Here is a 22,398-nt window from a genome sequence, read left to right on the forward strand (position 1 = left end):
TTACAGTCTGAGAAAAGCAACTTTAATTGTTTATGATGGCAGGTCTTCAAACACAATGTCGGACTCCTCATAGATTTCCTTCAGGAGTAGCAGAACGGTGTCCTCTGACTCCCTAAGAGAGGAAGAATATGAGCAACCATAAGAGCTGCTCTTATGCACATTATCTCTTTCTCTCTCTCACACACACACACTTCTCACCAGTAACACAAGTGACTCTGGATGGCAAACAGATATTCATTGATGCTCTCCATGGTCGTTTGTTGGAGGACATAGTCAATCCTTCGCCCCCTGTTCAGCATCCCAGTACTGATGCCATTGGTCCTCTCTGACTGGGCTGGGACTGTGCTGGACTCTTTATCACATCAAAAATTATGACAAGAGACCCGTCAGGAGATGCTTTTCAAAGGTGTGTAACTACTTCAGTTGATACAATCATGACTGGTAGAAATAGTTTTTGTCTAATTTCTGCCAGTTTATTTCACATTAGCCCTGCCTACTCTTTCAAGAAATGGGATGTTTATCCAAATATAATGCACTATTTACCCTTTGCCTGTGACTTAACGACACTTGATATTTCACCTACAAGTACAACCCTTCTGTTCACATGTTCACTGCATTTAAGGAAAAATGCCTCATACATCCCATTATGTACATTCCTACTTGGTACTATTGGTACAAGTAGGCCTACATTAAACAACAGCTACAACAATAACAACATGTACTATTACCAGCATTTTCTGCACAACATTTCCCCCCTCCCTCACACACTGTCAGTTGAAGTCACATTAGCTAGACACTGGTACTCCACCATGCTAATAGCCCGGTTAAAACCAGACCCTTCTCAGTCGTAACTGAGAGTGGGTCTGGGGAAGGTTCGTTCACAGCCCATTTCCAAAGGGCGTTCCCAAACGGACGCCGATCAAAATGCCTCGGACGCAATAGGAGAGGCCAAAAAACAATCAGAGCAACGAAAGAGACAGAGTTACGAAAACACACAATTTGCAACACTGTCACTGTCTGGTTGTAGGGAGAAGCAGGAAGAATTAACCACTATTTTATTAAACGTAGGCTAATTTACAAAGACATCGTGCCACACTGAAAGCTAATATTTTGTCACTAGCAATTTACATCTGCCCTCTGTCAAACACAATTGCATTTTCAGCTCTGAACAAAACCGTGCATTTTGTTTCATTCGTCCTTTCTGGCTGACCGGGACATATAAAGTAGGAATGGGGGACGAGAGACTGAAACGTTCAAAGCAATTATGCCGGAATTGTTTCAAGGCAAACACTGAAGTGTAGCATTCGAGTTATGCTCGCATAGCACACCAATTCAAAAGTAGCCTATGTGTTTTTGTTTTCTGTCGGCTACGTGTCCAGCTACTATAGTCCTATAAATTAACAGAATATCAAACCGTTTTCAGTAGCCTACCACTGTTGCAGATATCGTATCACTTACATACATGTATGTACAATGTTGCATATTCCAACATAAGGAAGCAGTTAAGAAACTTCTAACCCCATGTCTTAAACCAACGTGATATCAGCTTCAAACAAGCGGCAGCAGCCATCGTTGATGTTTTTTTTTAAAAACCCCGGCTTCTTCAACAGGGTGCGCTATCATCATTGTGTAAAGCCCGCCTCAAGGGTTCCGATTGGTGCCTCGATCTAGGAAAATTGGAAATGGGCTAGAATAGAGTGGTGAAGTCCCGCCCCTTCTACTTCCGGTCCATGGGACCTATCTTTCAAAAAATTATGAACGGCAGTTAATGGAGAGATAACAATTTTTTTTTGGTCCAGTTTGAATTGTGCCACAAATTTCACATATGATGTGTGTGAATTTAAAAGATAATTTTTCACGTCAAGAAAGTACTGTTGTTCGATAGACTTCAAAAGTCAGTGGCGGTTTTAGGTACGGGCGAACCGGGCGGTCGCCCGGGGCGGCATCTTGTAGGGGGCGGCACAAGCGCTTAAAAAAAAAAAATAATAAACGTCGCAAAACGATTTTCTATTATCCATCACTTGTGTGAGGAATTAGGGAATTGGCGCCCCTGTTGCTCAGAAGGTAGGCCTACTGCACTGCACTGTGCAGAGGAAGGGGCGAAGGGAGGGGTTTGCGGGGGACAGTTCACCTCTGGGTCTCCTTAATGAAACGGGAAAGGGGGGATGAATGGGGATCCACTGTATAGTAGCCTACAACAGTCTATTAGTGGGCTAAAATCAGTCACACCTTGACTTTCTTCCAAACAACGCACATCTCATAATGTTATGAATGCAGACCTATGATTCCTGCACATTTAATTAACTGTGTGAAATGGCTAATAAAAATAGGTGACAAAACGATTAAGAGGTCACCCAGGTGAATTGGTTTGGTCTTGACTGTGGTCGCGAGTAGAGCTGTCACTTTACGTTCGAAAATCGATTGCACAATCGATTGGACCAAACACCACAAGTTTCGAAAACTAAATTAGGGAATCGATTTTAACCAAATATTTACACTATTAATTTTAAACGAAATTAAGAATAAGAACAAGAATATAAGAATATAAAATATAAGAATATAAAATAATTCCGAAGTGCAGTAAGCATTGCGAAAGCTAAAAAGAAAATTCCCACCAATTTTACGCACCGGGAACAGCAGTTTCAATCAGCTGCTGTGCTGCTCGTGTTTTGCCAAAAAATGGAGGACAACGCGATCAACCTGTGCGACATGTAGAGAGACGAGTAATAGGCCCTAATAACTTCAGGAGTTCGATGTGGAAGTACTTCGGATTTTTGGTATATCAAACTATGGAGAAGAACAAAGCGGTAGGCTACGCAAACTGTGCAATCGAGTTCTACGGAGGCGAAATTTGTTTGACATTTCTAATCGTAAACACAGACACAGCTACGTTGAAGCCTGCAGTCATGTCACTGATGTAATTAACAGCACTCACCGACGCACTTATTCTTACTGTACTCTAATGTTTTTTTTAAACTGTCCTAAAATTGTGAGAATTGTTCTAACACTTACTGTTTACCAAGTTGTTAGTCGCTTTGGTTAAAAAAGCGTCAGCCAAATGTAATGTAATGTAATGGCAGTCCACTTGGCTTACTGGTTTTCGAGAATGTTGCACTTCTGTTTGTCATTGTGCACGAAACTTCACGCCAATAAATCATCAGAAATATTGCTGGCTTGCGTCTACAAGCGCCCTCTTTACGTTCGTCCTAATGCCTGTTAGTTGTTTGTGGATTGGCCTATATTTGGCGTTGAAAATGGAAACGTCTTTAGACATAAAACATCGATTTTACAATCGATTCAATAAACACTTATGTCTCAAAAATTGAACAGGATTTTTTCACAAAAGTGACAGCCCTAGTCGCGAGTGGATCATGGGAATTTGTGGATTGTTGTCGACTGTCGAGTGCCAAACACGATGGACAGAAAGCGGTCAAAGCCATCAGGTGCCCAGTTCCGAAAAAAAAGAAAAGTAGAAGAGGAGAGGGATCTCGCCTGGGGAGTAATTGAGTCTAGAACCGCCACTGTCAAAAGTTATGTTGGTTTTGTGCGAATCCACTCAGTGGACTACATCTCTCGTCTCGAACGATGTACGTCACCAATGTAATGAAACGATAAGAGCTGTTATGCTAGTTAACGGTTGCATCTTGCTGCCTGCTATGTCACTTAACAGTATGTAATGTACAGTCTATGGACGAATACAACTTACCTGATGTGTTTAATCCTCTGACTCATGGTATTTTCTTCGGCAAGGAAAGCCCAATTAAGACCTGTTGCTGGTATGCTTGTACAATCTAGTGTGGCTGTGAATGAGCTAACGTCACTAGCGCGACTGATGGGTTTGTAATCGTTGGAATTACGATCTTTCACAATGTTGTAATTCAATAGTTATGAAACAAACTGCAAATGTCTTTACATGAAAAATTGTCTTTAAAATTGATAAACATCATATGGGTAATTCAAGGCACAAGTCAACCGGGACCAGAAAATAATTTCTTTTTCGCCATAGACTGCCGTTCAAATTTTTTTGAAAGATAGGTCCCATGGAGGCAAACGGAAGGGGCGGGACTTCACCACTCTATGGGTTCTTGGCCAGACGGACTTTCAGAGCGAATCTCGAATTTGCCGGAAGTACGTCTAGGTTTTTCCCAGGCTACCATGCTAACCTTGTTGCTGTAAAGCTGATGAACTTTGTATGCTCAGTTTCCTGCCACTGGGTCTGCGGCTGAGGTACTGCCAGGCGTAGAAAAGTACAGACGCCATCTTGTGCTGCAGGTCTGTGGTCAGGCGTGCCACACTCTGCCCAAAGTCTGCAGCACAAACACAAAGGTATATAGATGAGTGTACATTGTCTCATACGCAGAGTTTGTGGGGGGCAGGTGGAACACTGCATACGTGGAGTTTGTGGGGGGCAGGGGGAGCACTGCCCCCCCTGGTGGCTGAAACAGGTAATTGCATTGTTTCAAAAATTAGTGAAATACGTCTAGCATGACCAGATATTTTTAAAATAATTTAAATAATACAAAACATACAAAACAACAATATAAGGAACGGGCTGCGATTGATGATTGGAGCAGCCAGGTTTTCTTCTCTTGCGATCCTTAAGATCGAAGGCGACATTACGGCCAACCTGACAAGGCATGCAGGACGCAAAAAAACGAAAATTACTGTTGTTGCACTAGGTCCGTGTAACGCTTATCAGTTCAATTTTCTGCACACAAATGTACATTTGGAAAAACAGAAAAATGGATTCAAATATCCTGTTCTGCTCTCACTATGTGTTGTACTTCCTCAGTGTTAACATAGATTAAACAGGCAGCCAAACTCCTTTTCAAGAGCCAGGAAACTGAGCGTGCTTGCTCCTTTTATTGACTTTGTTTGCAGCATAAAGTCAATTTGACAACATTGAATTGGAGTGAAACTACAAAAAAGAAGAGAAAAACGGAAAATACACTTAGTATGCTATATATAGCAACAGTAGCATAGTATGACGTTATTGACGCTTAGCCTACAAGTTAACATGCCAACGCGATCATAATCACACACACACACAGGTAATCTAATCATCAAAATTCCTTGAAAGCATTCATACAAAAACTCTAAACATGTAAAAATAGCACTTACAGTCATTGCTTTCTGAAGGTTCAATCCAACGGATTAAAAGAGATTTTACACACGAGGTAAAACAGTAGCAATCATGCATTTGTTTACGTTCTTATTCTTCCTGCTTTCTTACCACTTCCTTCTAACGTTCCGATCTACCCAATAGCAATCAGTGTCAGAACAAAAGCCCCACAATAGCAACAATACAACTACATAAATGACCTTAACATAGAAAAATACAACTTAGTCATTTTTTGAAGTTTTTCTAGCACACACAACTTATTTGGGCAGAACATATCCAATTTTTCATTTTTTCCGCCTTGACAAATTAAAAACTTGGATCTTGGAACTGTTTTTCCAATTTTCAATTTTTATTCAGAGGAATTTATAAAATTACAAAATTGTATCTGGGCTCCAATTATTCAATACTGCAATGATATTCTCTCCCTTGTTCCACCTAGTTACCAGTGGCAAGCAGAGTGTGAATTACCCCACCATAATTGGGGGGGTACTGGTCCTTCACTTCTTCTATGACCAATGACCATCATGGTCCACTACCATATCAATCCCCATCGTGATCGCCAAGCAGGGACGGATCATGGCTTGTGCCAAGTGTGCACGTGCACAGGGGCCCTCAGCCAATGGGGGCCCTCAGATTAAAAAAAAAATTGCCATGAATTTAGGCTAGATTATGCCCGGTGCTTCTGTCTGTTAATTTGCGGCACAACTGAATGGTATTATGGAACCGCGGACCGAAAGAAAAATAAATTAAATGTTTTCCTGATCAATAAATACTTCTTAATTCATAAAATATAGAGGCATAACATTAGGTGGAAGTGGTAGGCTATGAGTGCTCATTCAATGTGTATGCGTGTTTGCGAAAGTGAAACTGACACTGAACCACTCGTGGGTAGGTGAATGAAGTGGATTCCTGCAATGTTCATGAAAACAGCATAGCGATTGGATAGCCTAATAAATCGTGACTTGTCCTAACAGTAGCTTATATCGTAGCAAATAGCCTATGGTGATGCCGATGACAGATAGGCCTACACTTATTTCACTCGTCTCGCTGTGCTGGAGTGAGCGCATAATGTGGGCTGTTGCGCTAAGAAATTAATTAGGGAGATGATCTGCATCTCCATTTACCAAACGCTATAGTTTTGCTAACATCTCCACTGTTAACGTGAAATATGTCTCCATGCATGTAGTGTCAAGCTAGCCCAGAAATCTAGACGCACCCTAGCGGCGGCAAATGAATTTGCTCAGCCTGTACGTCTAGTATCAAACCATAGGTATTTCTATTGGCTGACGCTGTGGACGGCAAACAATCACAGCGCTCTATTTTGTTAGAGTCTTAAGGCGGGCTTAACAGGATAACGACAGTCCTGCGACGGTGAACAACAAGGAAGGTGGCTATGGCGAACGAAGAGCGGTTGTTTGAATCGGCGTTGGCGTCAACTTTGGAGGAGTTGGACTTGTGCTTTTCTTTGAAAGTTGAGCAACACAATGCACTTAAGTCATTCCTTTCGAAGAAGGCTACTAAAGATGCCGCTGGTCTAGTGCGCTCACAAAGGGAGCTCGTCATGCCTATGCTGTAAATTAAATAGCTCGCAACAGGCACTTTCCCTATCACGTGTGTAGATGTGTAGAGTTAGGCCTAGGTGCACTTAGTTGTTAGCGATTGACCAGGTTGCTTTTTTAAATGAAATGCGTTTGTTAGGCTAGCCAATTGTAAAAATAGGGAAATTAAAGTGCGTGCCGTGCCTATACATTACACAAACAATCTTAAATCGCGGAGATAACATTCGTTAGACAGGCAAAGCTCTCAGCAGCAACATGCATTAGGGAGACCACCCGTCCCGCGTAGTGCGTGCGCGCACAGCGTTTGAAGCCCAATTCATGCGTCCTGCAAATTGAGACTGTCACGCATAATCAATGCTTGCTCAAAAAAAAGTTGGTCGCTCTATATCCTGCAGCCGGTTGCACCAGTTGAACGGAAGTTCCATCTTAGCTTAGTTCTAACGTAAACTACGTTGAAGTTTACGAGCTACTAAAATGTATCGGGTTGCACCAAACTGAATAGTTTCAACGTAACACCTAGACGGGCTCTGGTAACACAAATTATGACTTAAATTAAAACTTAGGCTATAACCAGGTAAGGAGTTTAGCACGTAATATTTTTGATAAGAAATTATTTATAGGCATAGGTTGTCTGTGGACTTAAATTGGTAAAATATGTCTTGTCTTCACCGTGGGATAGTGAGAAACGTAATTTTGATCTCTTTGTATGTCTGGAACATGTGAAGAAATTGACAATAAAGCTGACTTTGACTTTTGACTTTGAAATTACACCCCCCTCTCCCTCCCTAGGTGTAAGGTCCGTCGTAGGTGAATTGTTAAAGGAGAATTCCGGTGTGATATTGACCTAAAGTGTATTGAAACATGATACCGAGTGTGAACGTATGTCTCATAGCCCATCTCGGCTTGTCCCCTGCACTCCAAAATCTGGCGCTATTTAGCCGATGCTACCAACAGCTTTTTCAATAGTGGTGCTTCGGCATCGGGCTAGCCATGCAAATAAATCACTGTTTTACACCCATTTACGAGGCTCAATGTATCTCCACACTTCATTGGTAGACTTCCGAGGGCCCTGACATTTAAAACGAGACATTGAGAACTTTGAAAAAGCACTGGTAGTTTACTTACAAGACGATTTATACAGACAGAATCTTCACGAAGTTTAGCGTTTGCAGCCATCTTGAATTTAGTCACGATAAGTCGAGCAACGAGTAAGAATGAACTGGTATGATAAGGGATCAGATTCCAAAAATAATTCAGTGGAAATGCATGGATTCCAGTTTCTTCCAGTAGCAGCAACTGGAATCCATGCATTTCCACTGAATTATTTTTGGAATCTGATTTTACCCATGCACGTCAGCAGAAGCCTACTGGAGGAATTTACCTAGCGTTTTGTCATTCAACGTTGACACTTGCTTGAGAAGTTTAAGTCGTTCTCTATCTCTGTTGCTTTGCGCGCCACGGTGGTTAAAAATGGTACGGTCCATAATAGGGGTGTCTGAAATCACTTTACATTAAAATGTTCCTACAGTGAAAATAGGAGTTGACTTGTATTGTAGCCAACTGTAATGATATTTTTCACAATATCAGAAAAATGATCTGACCCCCCCAAAACTGATATTTCTGTCTCTTGGGGGGGTATTGGGTCTTCATTGGGGGGGTATAGTACCCCCCAGTACCCCCTGTAATTTGAACTATGGTGGCAAGGCATGTTGCGCGACACCCCTGTCTATTGCGCTTCAAGACAGCCGTGCCACCGATGAGAAGTTAGGAGACTGTGAGGCTGAGATATCGTTCCAAAAATCTGGTAATTTATTTCCTCTACTTAAGTACAGGCTAGGGCACGGGCAGCAGGAGGTGTCCACTCAAAAGCAACAAACTGATCACTGAGTCACACTCAGTCACTTGTCATACACACGCATCGACCAACAACGCAACACAACTCATTCGCACATACTGTAATCCACTTCTACTCTGACTAAATTTACTAGACGTCTTAGAACCCCCTATTCTATTCCCTCCCCCTTATCAATCGCTAACCTACAGTATCTGAACCCCTAAATATTCCCTCCCGGACACCTCCCCCCAATAAAAACATATCAGAACTCATTGACACATTCTATGACACAGGAGGGAGAGGGAAACACTCACGCAGAAGACACAGGAGAACACAGGGGAAAGTCCAACATGGGAGCAAATAGCCTTGGCGCTACACTATATATATATTTATTTAGCATGTTTGTTTTTTTCCATATGTGCTCATGCTGTGTTCCCCAAGTGGTAGGCCAGGTCTCAGCTGCTACAATTAGTTTTTTTTTTGCCCCCCCTGGCTCGAATGTCAAACTCCGCCTATGCATTGGCTGTAGTGAGTAAGTCTAGATAGGAATCAGGGGGTGGGCTTGGAGGTGTGGGGGTTGGCAGGTGAAAGATGATGCTCCCAATTTTTAAGGCTTTTTGGATATGGATATGAGCACAGCTATTAGCATAGTATAGAGGGGTTTTTTTATTGACTGGACAATTGATTGGACAATTGATTGCAACACCAAGTGAAATGAAAATGAACTAGATAGACAAAAAACAAATGAGAGAGAGAGAGAGAGTAACTCACTCAGGTTTATCCTCTTAGTAATGATGTGTGGAATGAGGACAGGTGGCATGAATGTGTTGGGTTCGATCAGAGGCTCGACACGGTATGCCACTGGGTCCAGCTACCAGGAGAGGACAAATAGAAAATAGTTTTCAAAAACACTGTGTGCACAGGTGTGTATAAGAGAGAGCCAGAGAGAGTAATTTAATCTCCTCTGAATGTTTTGAGGCATCAGTGTAGAAGAGAGAGAAAGTCCACCTCTCTCTCTCTCTCTCTCTCTCTCTCTCTCTCTCTCTCTCTCTCTCTCTCTCTCTCTCTCTGTGCATGTATGTGTTTGTGAGTATAACTTCTATGAGATATGTGTATGTGTGTGTGAGTGTGTGTGTGTGTGTGTTTCCATGATACACTTACAGGATGATAGATGTTGTAGAAGCCCTTGCAGGTGGGTAAGGAATAGTCAGGGTCAATGTGCCTGAGACCCCGGACAGTCAGGAACATCCCGATAGGGGAGCCCAAAGCAAAGAGCATGTAGGGGTTAAAGGAGAGCTGAGGATATCGGATGGACACCTGAACAATATTAAAACAGACATATCACACACACAAACACACACACACGCACACACACACACATTTTTATGTCAATTATTCTCCCCAGAGCAACTTGGGGTTAAAGGTAGTCTAAGTGATGTCACATGTTTTTTAGGCTAAAATGTTTTTGTCACATACAGCAAAAATCTCCTCACTATCTGCTAGCTGCCTGTCCCCTGAACACACTGGCTCCACAAACGGCAAAAAAACAAACTGGTGCAACCTGCACCAAGAAACATAACAAACAGTGTTCCAGCCAATAAGCAACGAGTTGCGCGTTTAGGGGAGTTTCAATTGCACGGGAGGGATGGAGAGGGAGTAGCGAGCTAGCTCTCTATTTTGTTTGAAAGTCAGCAGAAGTGACATTGCCCAACATCGCTTAGAGCACCTTTAAGTGCCTTCCTCAAAGGCACAAAGGTGGCAGTTGCGAAATTACCCACAACTTTTCTGGATACTGTATGCTAGCCCACCTCTTTAGCCATTCTGCTACCACCGCCCTATTTGTATTTGAGTTCATGGGAGAATACTTTCATCATGTTCTGTATGTGCTTGTAAATAATATGTAAATAATATTTGTAATATTTAGTGTAGCCTTGACATTTTTTAAACAATGGGAGGAAAAGGGATACATATGCATATTGTCATATGAACAATTAAAGAGTAAGCAATGGAAACATTTTTAAAAAGAAACACAGTTTGTTGTACCTGGCCAACCCCTATGTCATAACTGTCATTGTCCACACTGCTGCTGATCAGACGCATGCGGTGGAACTTGGTGGGCTGGTTTCCGTCTGAAGACATACTGCTCACTGTTGCACTCAGGCCACTACTCTGGGGACTAGGAGCCAAAATGGCTGTCACACCTCTGCCAAGGTCCTGGAAGTCACAGAGCATAAGCATAAGGTCTGTGTATGTTGTGTAATAAATATGCATATGAATGAGTACATTTGGAATCAGAAAGTGCAAGAACGAGATAAATAAAAGTGGGTTACCAAAAGCTGGGACGTTTTAGTAGCCTACACTCCATGTTGTCATATAAACAATCTCTAGAGTCACTCATCTATTGATTTACTTTAACACTCAATTCCTTCCCAACCTTCCTGCTACTATTAGTATGAGGTTGTGTGAATATGTAAATACAGTATGTTGCACCTTTCCATCATAGTTACTTACCTCAGGGGAGTGGGGATGGCCTGAGCCAATCACCTGGTTAGTCAGAAGGTCAAACAGAATGAGAGAGCCTATGAGAGGACAGATGGGAAGTCAGGCCATCATCAACCAATCGAACCAACAGCATTAAGGGCAGAGCTGGGTTTTTGTTGTTGTTGTTTTTTTGTTTTTTTAATGTCTTACTTTTATACATTCTGTTTCATTGTGTTTCATTTTGCAGTATAATGTCTGGGTTTTGTTATGGGTTGGCACATGGATTACACACCACTCTGTTTCAACTTCTCTTTGTTTTAAATGCTTCATCAATAAACATGACTTGACTTGACTCGACTAATATACTCCATTTAGTACTGATATTACAGGAACTTGGTCTTGTAATATAATACAGAAACATAATGGGCCAGATCACTGCAACGATTTATGTGTCCTCTTCCAGCTCAAACCAAAACCAACCTACAGACTTGAACAGGACCATGCTGCCTGCAAAGACAAAGCCACAACCCTAGGGAGACCCTGCAAGCAGCCGTCCTAGATAGCTCCCCCTAGTGGGAGCTAACCTAATTACAAATCAACTCATTATGACACATTACAATACCGCACAAACCAATGACCTTGTTTTCTGCAACACGTTACAGCCACATGAGCACATAATAACTATAGGATAGTGTTTAGCTATCATATTGCAACTATACATCAGAAACAGTTACATGAGCATATGTTATAACCAGTGGCGGCTGTTGATCATTTTGTTTAGTTAGGCATAACTCACCCAACCCATCGCACCTAACACAGCTTTTATTCAGAGAAAAAGCAGTGAGGTTGAATGTATAAAACATGACAACGTTGACTATGACTATTCAACGTGGGCGCTGAAATTAAAATCAACACGCAATGGAGCGGTTCCGCAGACGCTACACAGGCAAAGTGTTCAAATATGAGAGTACGCATGTGATCTTACATTAGCCTATGCAATTTTCCTTTCTAATCCCACAAAGTATTTGTTGTGCAAGTTTCTTTAGCTATACTCACACACAGTTGTTGATAGCTCTAAGTTTGCCAGATTCCACATCTTGAAACAACAGCCTCTTAATATTCTAAGCTACTGAATATTCCTCCGGAAATGCACTTCTGCCCTGTAAATGCAGGCTCTACATAAGCAGTGCCAAATTATGTAATATGAGACAAATTAGCAAAGAAATTCTTGCCTCTGGGATACACTTTCCTCCTTGCATTATGCTGTATGCAGTAGTATATCACAACATATTAAAATAAGTGTAAACACGTGATATATGGTCCACACTGGGAGATGGACACATACCTAGACTGTGGCCCACTAGAGACACCTGGCCCTGGAAGTCAGGGTGACGAGAACAGAAGAGGCCATGGAGGCGGTTGAGCTCCGTCGCCACGGTGTCAAGGATGATCTGGCAGTAGGTGGGGCTGCTGTAGAAGAACAGGTCCAGTAATGTTTCATTGGTAAAGGTTCGGAGCCGCTCGATGCTAGGCAGGCTGATGCGTTGTATGACCCTAGGAAATATATTATACAACCCCAAAACAGAAAAAATGTGGGACGTTGTGTAAAATGTGAATAAAAACAGAATGCAATAATCTGCAAATCTCTTAAACTCATATTTAGTTGCAAAGAGGACACAGACAACATATCAGATGTTGAAAATGACAAATAGGACTATTTCATAGAAAAAATATGTTCATTTTGAATTTGATGAATTTGATTTGACAGCAACATGTTTCAAAAAAAGTTGGGATGGGGGTAACAAAATGCTGGAAAAGTTGTGTAATGATAAAGAAAACAAAAGGAGGGAATGTTTCACAACTAATTGGGATAAATGGTAACATGATTGGGTATGAAAAAGGGCATCCCAGAGAAGCAGAGTCTCTTAGAAGTAAAGATGTAGGGGTATTCATCACTGTGTAAACCTGTGTGCACAAATAATGAAACATTCTTAAAAAATGAAAGCTTCTTAACATGAAATTGTGAAGTATTTAGGGAGTTCATCATCTACAGGACATAATATTATTAAAACATTCAGAGAATCCAGAGAAATCCTTGCAAACAAGGGAAACAGCTGAAAAACATATTGGATGGCCGTTGTCTTTTGGACCTCAGAGTGCACGGCATCAACACCAGACCTGTTTCATTGTATGGGCTCAGGAAAACATCTGATATCCATTGTCTATGTGCACAGTTTGATACTCAATTAAAAAACTGCAGGCAAAATTGTAATAGCCAACACATCCAAAATTGTATTGAGACATGATACAGAAAATAGCAGGGTCTTATCTGGGCCTAAAATGGACTGAGGTAACATGGAAAAAGGTCCTGTGGTTAGACCAGTCAAAATTTGCCATTCCTTTTGGAAATCATGGACTCATTTGGGCTAATGAGGAGAGGGCCTATCCAAGTATCCAAACTATCCAACTTGTTTTAGCGCTCAGTTCGAAACTTAACATCTATGACGGTGTGGAGGAGCATTAGTGCCTACAGCATGGGCATCTTGAATGATGTAAACAGGTTTTGAGCAACATATACTGCCATCCAGGCATGTCTTTTTTGCAGGGAAGACCTTGAATCTGATCTCAGGAAAACAATGGCAAAATTAATTCTGCACATATTAACAGTATTCTCCATAGAGGAAGAATCCAGGTATTATATTATATTATATTATATTATATTATATTATATTATATAGCACACATGCTTAGCAGCATGTACTTTCCTGAATGACTGTTTTATATTAAATAGCTTATTTATTATACCAAGGTGTGAACTTCATCTGTCATATTTCAATTTACTATATTTTGCTAAACTTTTACTTGACTATGTTCCCATTCTTTGAGAAGTGAAGCTTCTAGTCTTCTAGTGCCTCCCTATATCCAAGTCTGACATCTATAGCCTATAGCATAATTCACTGGAAGTGAAGTGAAGCCTAGAGCTAGCCTATAGCTAAAAGGGACCTTGTGCCTCCCAGTATCCCAGTGCCTCAGGGTCTTACTTGTCCACTCCCGTGGCGTTGCCATGGAGACGGGTGTGCCAATCGACTGGCAGGAACTCCACCCGGCCCACCCGGCCCCCGGCTCGCGCTGCCCTGCAGTGGGTCTCCACCAGCTCCCGTGCCGCATGACGAAAGCTACTTGCTGAAGCACCGTGCGATGGAAATTGTGTGGAGATGGAGTGGGTAAAGAAGAGTTAAGGTGGTGAAAGCCCAGAACACACACACACACACACACACACACACACACACACACACACACACACACACACACACCACAAGTCAGACCTACACAAAGACAGAAACAGACTCAGAGAGCAGCTTACACGCACATACAGTACACACAGCTTTTTCAATGAAGGCTACACATACCACATGAGATGATGGTTCGAAAGCGAAAATCACATGCAGGCCCAATCCCATGCACCATAAACACCAGGTGATCAACAGTCTCAGGCTGTCCTGCACACACAGACACACCCCGACACACAAATGCATGCACACGTGTGTGTACACATGCAACACACATACACACACACACACACACACACAGATTCAAACAAGACAAATGCAGACTCGTAAGACAGAATTGTTTTGAATTCCCTCATACATATATCACCAAAGATAACAAAACTACATAAGGGTATAAACTGCACATGGACGTGGATGCTCACCCTGAGGAATCTCAGCACCAGTGTTTTCTATTCCCCTTTTCACTGAACAAGCATTTTTATGATCAGTGGAAGCCCAGTCATCTATTGATGTCACTGAAGGCCATGGTGTGGCAAGCTAGCATAGACAAAGATGGATCTTCAGTATGGAAATAAGGACTTAGACACTTTTCTCACACTGAATCAATAAAGATAATTTTGTTTTGTCTAATGTCCTCCTCACATTCTTATACACAGACGCACGCGCACACACACACACACACATTTGAATTCTTTATTTGAATCAGCTATTCACATTTCTTACAGAAAGAATTCAAATATTTTCAGAGATGAAATACAGCTCTGACACTCATGGGTACAGAAAACATCGCTTATGTCACACACACACACACATGAATGCATATCTCACCTTGGGGTTATGAAGAATTACTACCTCACCAGTTGGAAGCTCCACAGTCTTCCTCCACTGGTCTTGCAGCATAGCCCCCATAAATGCCAGCTATTACAAATGCATGACAGTGAGAGATCAATTTTGGAGACCAATTTCGCTTTGGAAATATTTTGCAAAAGATGCATGATTTCAAGAGCAACAACTAATCATCAATTGACATCAGGATATCCTCTCCCATTCTAAATGCATAGACATAGCCAGTGTGGCCTGGCACTGGCCTGTGTATGCTTATGGTATTCAGCAGACACTTTTGTTCAAAGTGACTTATAGTAGACTATAGACACTACATTAGTTGAAAATAATAGTTTCAGATAAAGTTGAAAAGACCACATTAAGCATAATAGTAATTCTAATAATAATAATATCAATATCAAATGTCAACAATTAGTTTTCATATTAACAAAAAAAACATAGGACCGCAGTGGGTGAGGTTAAGTAAGTAAGTAAGTCTTTATTTATATAGCACTTTTTCTATGCACAGAGTGCAACCCAAAATGCTCCACACAGAGACATCAAGAGATAAACGATTAACAAATAATAAAAAAAAAGTGAAAAACAAGATGCCAGACGGAGCGGCGTGACTTGCCAGTGTACCTATACAGACATTAAGACATAAACAAACAAATTAACAAATAACAAAAAGTTACAAACTCCCTGCGTTAGTGCAATAAGTTAAATTTAGCCGACTGAAAAAGGTCCATAGGCAATGACTGCATGAAACAGTGCATAGTGTCTTTGAACAGACCAACCCGAGACATAGAGCTGAATAATGGAATTCAAATAGCAAGGTGCAGATCCAGTAATATACCTCCAGGCGCTCACTGAAGGACTCTGGGTATGGTATGTAGTGGTGGTCATTGGCGCCCTTATAGAACCACGTGCCCCGGCGGACCGAGGTGGGCTCCTCCTTCCAGTAGGCTGCCCGTCGGATTCGCTCCGTCAGCAGGACGTCATAGTGAGCCCCTTCAGTGGCCACAACTTCCTCTTGCCCCTCTGTCACTGCATACGAAGAGAGAGAGAGGGACCAACAACAATAACAACAAAACATTCCATTTATATAACACTTTATCTTAACTTTATGTTAATATATGTATAAAATTGGAAGACAACTAGCAAAAGAGTGTAGTGTTATTGAATTGCAAACTAAGGGTAAAGCAGTTGACTGCACTTTCAGTTTTGCAATCTTGATAAATGGATTGACTATAAGTGATAATAGTTTCAGAAATTGTACTTCAACAATTAGTCTGTTAAAGCATTCAGAACAAAATATATTGTAACTAAACATATAGTCGGGTCATAATGTGAGGTTCTGTGACCATCCTCTGGCAACAATGTTTTGATGATTGATTTGACCTCTATGGACCCTTTAGAAAAGATTTAGCCCCCATGTCCCTCCCAAAAATCCCGGCATTTTTTGCTAGAGAGCCAAATTCAAAATGCCGCCTGGCGCCATCTCTAAAAAATAACTTTTGATCTGGATGACCTAGAATCATGTATGTAGGCACTTTTTCATACAAGTCAACCATGAGGATTTCAAATCTGACATAATTTGAATCATCAAACCTAGTTTTGACATTGAAATTCAAGATGACCGGTATTCAGAAGAGTGAAAATAGCCAGCTGGGGGGACTGCCCCCTTAGGGCCTGCCGTCCTGCCCTGAACCATTCTTCGTCAGGCCCCTCACCAGAGACCAGTTTGTCATGGGAGGCCCTACCAGGAGCACAAGGCTCCAGACAACATAGCTCTCGGGTCATAGGGACACACAAACCCCTCCAGCACGGTAAGGTGACGGTTCCCTTTTTTTTTTTTTTTTTTTTTTTTTAATGCACATAGGAGGTACCACCTGCTGCATTATGTGGAGAGGTAGTTATTGTCACCAATAACGGCAACACCCGAAACAACACAAAACACGTATCAGTCTGAATCAGAGCAGTCTGAGTCACTGCTTTCTGAATCATCGGATTCAGATGACTCCACCCTCCTCTGTACAACATCATCCTCCTCCTCATCCTCCTCTCTCTCAACTTCCTCGTCCTCTTCAACCGGCCCTGGTGCAGGTAGGTGTGTGGGGAGAGCAGGCCGAGTGTGGCGGACAGGATGACCGCGACCACCCACCAACTCCCAACCATGCGACGGGTGGTCCTTCAGTGTGGGGTGGCGCACTAGATACGCCAAGTAGTTGGCACGGAGGCAGTGTTGGCGTAAGCTGTCTGCATCTGGAGGGAGATGGATAAAAGACTTTCTCTTCATGGTCTTCCACTTGGAAGCACGGGCTTCAGCCATGGTGCTACTCTTCTTGTCTCCATAGATCACCTGTCTCGTGAACGCAAACAGCTCTTGTTGTACCTCCTCTTCAAGGTGAAGGCTGTCTCCACACCGGGAGAGTTGCTGCCGTGCCACAGAGCTCTTTGCCACCTTCTCATACACTGATGATTCCTTTTCCATAGAACTCTGAGTTGCCTGTAAAACAGTGTAGCTGCACAATGCAGTCTGCCATCTCTTCTGTCAACAGGTCACGACAGAGGACTGTCTCTTTGTTTCTCTTTATGCATAGCATGCCAGGAAGCTGCCGTGAGATGTCTGATGCTGCGACGTAGACATCGGTATCAGCTGCATCAATAACATCAGGGCCACTATAACCTGACTGCCGTAGACCATCAGAAACAGTGAAGAGGATGGTGTCAGCTTCAGACTGCTCAATGGTGTAGTCTTCCATCAGTTGTTGGGTTGACAGGTTCATGCATATGGGGCCAACAGAGTAGACAATCTCTACCTTCACTCTCTGTGCCAGGTCAGTCAGGTGGCTGCATATTCATTTTTCTTCTTTTAACCGTTTCTTGTTGCTGACACTACACAGTAGCGTTTTGAAAGCCTCGGCAGATGGGAAGGTGTCATCCAATTTCATGTATATGTTTGGTACATGTGCATTACCCTGTATGCGCAGGTCTCGCTCGTCATCTTTTTTTGAGTATGTTGTATCGTAGGGATCATTGACACAGATGATGCGGTGAGCATGAGAATGGCGAGCAAGGATGATGGATGACACCTTTTGGACATAGCCCAACCACTTGTATGGGGTGCCGTCCTGTGTCTGCTGATCTTCTGCTGATGGAGTTGCCATCCTCCAGATCATGCCCATGTCATTTAGAGCAACATAGGGTTCTTTAATCGCAATAGGTTGGAGGGAGAGCTTCTGGATGAGCTTGCTCTTCTGCGTCTTCCTGTATGTGCCATTGGGGTTGAATAAGGCCACACATTCCTCAACAACACGGTGTTCTAGCAGCTCGGGGAGCTTCACAAGTTGACTGGCTTCAACCAGGTTGATCACTGCTTTGAGAGCACTTCTTTCCATTTCAGCAGCTCTTGCCTTGAGTTCGTCGTCGGGCTTCTCTATGCAAGAATGCTTGGAAAATGTCAAGCGTTTGCTCAAATTGACAGGTGCATGGAGGGATTTATTCTTGCTGAACACCCGGTCCTGCAAGAACATGTTCAACTTTTCCTCTCCAGCAGAATGGGCGGATTTAAAGTCCGCAACAAGCTCATCAGAGGCAGGCATGGCTGATTGTAGGGTGCGAAGTGTGGGTAAGGCCGGATTAAATGGGAATAAGTCAAACTCAAAAGAATGACTGAGGCAACAAGCAGCAGCACTAAACAAGCATCATGTGCTAATCTTGTGGGCATGTCAAGGCATGCAAGGGAAACAGTTAAGTCCTGCTGACATGAATCAAGAAAACTGGGTATGATGTACACAACATAAAATGAACAAATGTAGTTTGAGTGCATTATTCACTGGCCTTTTGTTATTATTATTTTATATGATAATGTAAGGACTCTCAAAGTAAAAGACCATCACTGCATCCAAAGTAATCATCAAACAATAAACTAAAACATTGGCCAAATTGTCAAATAATATAAGAAAAGGCAAACATTGTGAAAATAGCCCATCTACAAGCCCACTACGCCTCGCAATGCGAGGCATTGTGGGCTTGTAGATAAGCTATTTTCTCAATATCTGTATATGTGGAACGGAGTCACACAAATTGGGGGGTCCCCAGTCCAAATATGATTGTTTTGGGGGGTCACAGCCTAAAAAGGTTGAGAACCACTGTACTAGATGGCAGCCATCTTGAATTTCGTGGTCAAAACAATCCTCATGGTTGACTTGTATGAAAAAGTGTCTTCATACATGATTCTAGGTCATCCAGATCAAAAGTTATTTTTTAGAGATGGCGCCGGGCGCCATTTTGAATTTGGCTCTCTAGCAAAAAATGCCGGGATTTTTGGGAGGGACATGGGGGCTAGATCTTTTCTAAAGGGTCCATAGAGGTCAAATCAATCATCAAAACATTGTTGCCAGAGGATGGTCACAGAACCTCACATTATGACCCGTCTAATAGCTCTTTGACACTCACCTCTGTTGAAAGCATCATTGAGATTGTTTGAGTCGTACTGGCTGAAAGGCACCATCACTGTCCACATGATCATAGTAGAGCCAGTGAGGTTGGACCGGTTCATAGGAAACAACCGAACCTTGGTCCATAATACACTGACAGAGGTGTCACATCCAAAATGTCCTTACAAAATGTGAGGACAGGTCAGCTCACTATAGGTCTAGTGATCCCTAAAGCACAAACATAAACACAGAAGTTATAAGAATTTGTTAAAATAGTCCCTGAAGATTAGCTAACACGGCAAACTAACAGACAAACTTGCGGTGAATTTGCTTTGTATGTTCTTTTTTTTGCTGTGACAGAGTGAAGAAGAGATGTCTAATTAAGATTTTGACAAATATATTTGGACCAAATTCATCCGCACTAATAGACAATATTCAGTGAAATGTTCGGGTGTTAAATAGATAGATAGATACTTTATTTGTCATTCTCACAACGTGGGAGCATGTGGAGAACGAAATAAGGACTCAGGTCTCGGTGCCAACCAACTACTATAGTGATTAACAAATAAATTTAAAAAAATATTCATAAGCTTTATCCTACTAAAAACAATTTTAAAAAACAACACGTCATAGTGTTTCTGAATAGCAGCAAGTCAAGTAAAGTGCAGTGGTATTTCTTGAGAGGACTCAAAGGCATGGCGGTGTGGAGGAGTTTATCAGCCTGACCGCATCCGGGTAGAAGCTGTTCTTCAGCCTGTTGGTCCTTGCCCGGATGCTACACAGCCTTCTGCCAAAAGGGAAGGTGGGAAAACAGTCTGTGTGCAGAGTGGGTGGAGTCTCTCATGATGCAGGTCGCTCTGCCCCTGCATCGGCTTGTGTAAATGTCTGAGAGGGCTGGTAGGTTGCATCCTATGGTCCGTTGTGCAAAACTTACCACCCTCTGCAGCATCTCCTTCTCTGACACTGTGCAGCTGCCATACCACAGTTGATATCCAGCCCTGCCGTCTTCAGCTTGCTCAGGAAATAAAGGTGTTGATGTGCTTTTTTGAAGGTGGTCAAGGTGTTGTGACGCCAGGTGTTGGAGATGTGTACTGTAAGGTATGCTGGGTACCCTCTCCACAGCTGCACCGTCGATGCAGAGAGGAGGGCGGCGGGGGGGGGGGTCTCCTTAGTCTTGATGGAGGTTGTTCTCCTTGCATCACAGCTCCATCCACCTCCTGCCTGTATGCTGACTCATTCCCTTTGGTGATGAGCCCCACCACTGCAGTGTCGTCTGCGAACTTCACTATGACGTTGCTGTCATACTGAACATGCTGTCATGTGCAGTGTGTAGAGCAGCGGGCTAAGGACGCAGCCCTGGGGGGAGCCAATGTTGAGGATGATGTATGATGGATGATGTGGTGTTGTTGACTGAGATCTGTTGGTCAGAAAGTCCAAAATCCAGTTGCAGAGTGATGGAGCTAGACCTAGTGCTGCCAGTTTGTTCACCAGTGTCTGTGGGATGATTGTGTTAAATGCAGAACTTAAGTCCAAGAAGAGCAGCCTCACATAGGAGTCCAATTGTTCTCCAGGTGTGTGAGGGACTGGTGAACCACAGCAGCGATGGCATCAGCTGTGGAGCGGTTCCGCCTGTAGGCATACAGGTGAGGGTCAGCTGTTATGTTGATGGACTTTTTTTTATATGCGACAAAACCAGCCTCTCAAAGCACTTCATTGCTATTGATGTGAGAGCGATTGGGCTGTAGTCATTTAGACAGGACACTGTAGCGGCCTTTGGCACAGGGACAATGGTGGACGTCTTGAAGCACGTTGGTACGGTGGCCTGGGAGAGTGAGATGTTAAAAATGTCCGTCATGATATCTGACAGCTGGTACGACCCGGCCAGGGACCCCATCGGGGCCTGCAGCTTTGCGGAGGTTTATTTCTGCAGTGTCATCCTTACGTCAGCTGCTGTCAGACTGAGAGGGGGGTCCTCTGGTGGAGGTGTGATCCTGGAGGTGGTGTTTGATGCCTCAAAGCGGGCAAAAGGATGTTGTCAGGTAGTTGTGTAAATCTCTGATGTGTAATGTTAACATCCCAATGAGAGAAATGTACCAAAACACAATGTTTATGTGGCACTTATATGGGCACAGGTCTAGGTTACATGAAATTAGGCTAGTACTATTTAAGAAATAAGTTATAGTCTAGGTCTAGTTATAGTCAAGGTCTTGCATTCCTGTCCCTTTCCCTTTCCTTATCTACAATCCAGTCTATGGAGACATATTTGTATTACTATTTGTTTATTAAATAATAATTGTGTGAAATAAATATTCTTTTTTACATAATTTGAGAGGCGAACAAATTATCGGAAGAAAATGTTGAGCTGGTCCCGTTGGAATTGTGCCATGAATGTGAACATATGTTGTATGTGAATTTTTAATATAATTTTTCATGTTACGAGTTTGACAGTATATTATATGATTCTTCGGCTATCAGTTGTGGAAAAGACAACGAGAAAGACTACATGTCGCCTGTGACGTGAGCTAGCTCTAATCGCTAACATGAACTGAAATGCTAGTTTTTGTAACGGCAGGAATAAACACACATGGTAACAAAAATATTCGAAACATGTCTAGCTTCACTCAACACATTAACACTATGATACAGTGTGATTGTAAAGTTGTATGGTTCACTGTGTTCAAAGTCGATCTTAATCCTCTACATCTCGACCAACTGATGGTTGTTATGGTAAACTAGTTAGCTCTAGCTGTCGTCTAGCGGAAAGTTGTAGTCCACAAAGTGCTCTCACACAAAGTTTAACCGCATCAAACTTCTACCCGCTCAATTGTAGCAATCTTTACACGAAAAT

General features: G+C 42.5%; 1 protein-coding gene across 5 annotated transcripts in view; it reads right to left on the bottom strand.

Annotated features, from left to right (window-relative positions):
* LOC121714866 (phospholipase DDHD2-like) overlaps nt 1–22,398 on the bottom strand; it is a 23,391-nt gene continuing 993 nt past the window's right edge. For 3 of the 5 annotated variants that reach the window (XM_042100018.1, XM_042100017.1, XM_042100019.1), the window contains exons 2-15: nt 19,570–19,778; nt 15,965–16,155; nt 15,115–15,204; nt 14,709–14,823; nt 14,407–14,496; nt 14,038–14,179; nt 12,342–12,550; nt 11,027–11,094; nt 10,559–10,729; nt 9,677–9,832; nt 9,287–9,386; nt 4,164–4,307; nt 199–352; nt 1–112 (exon numbers count right to left, since the gene is read on the bottom strand). In XM_042100018.1, coding sequence (XP_041955952.1) covers nt 31–112; nt 199–352; nt 4,164–4,307; nt 9,287–9,386; nt 9,677–9,832; nt 10,559–10,729; nt 11,027–11,094; nt 12,342–12,550; nt 14,038–14,179; nt 14,407–14,496; nt 14,709–14,823; nt 15,115–15,204; nt 15,965–16,155; nt 19,570–19,672 — 1,815 coding nt within the window. In that variant the 5' untranslated portion in view covers nt 19,673–19,778 and the 3' untranslated portion in view covers nt 1–30. The remainder of the gene's footprint in view (nt 113–198; nt 353–4,163; nt 4,308–9,286; nt 9,387–9,676; nt 9,833–10,558; nt 10,730–11,026; nt 11,095–12,341; nt 12,551–14,037; nt 14,180–14,406; nt 14,497–14,708; nt 14,824–15,114; nt 15,205–15,964; nt 16,156–19,569; nt 19,779–22,398) is intronic. The other 2 variants (XM_042100020.1, XM_042100021.1) reach the window with 2 other exon arrangements.

This window comes from Alosa sapidissima, chromosome 8 (assembly GCF_018492685.1).
Source record: "Alosa sapidissima isolate fAloSap1 chromosome 8, fAloSap1.pri, whole genome shotgun sequence".
In the NCBI taxonomy this organism is placed as follows: Eukaryota; Metazoa; Chordata; class Actinopteri; order Clupeiformes; family Clupeidae; genus Alosa; species Alosa sapidissima.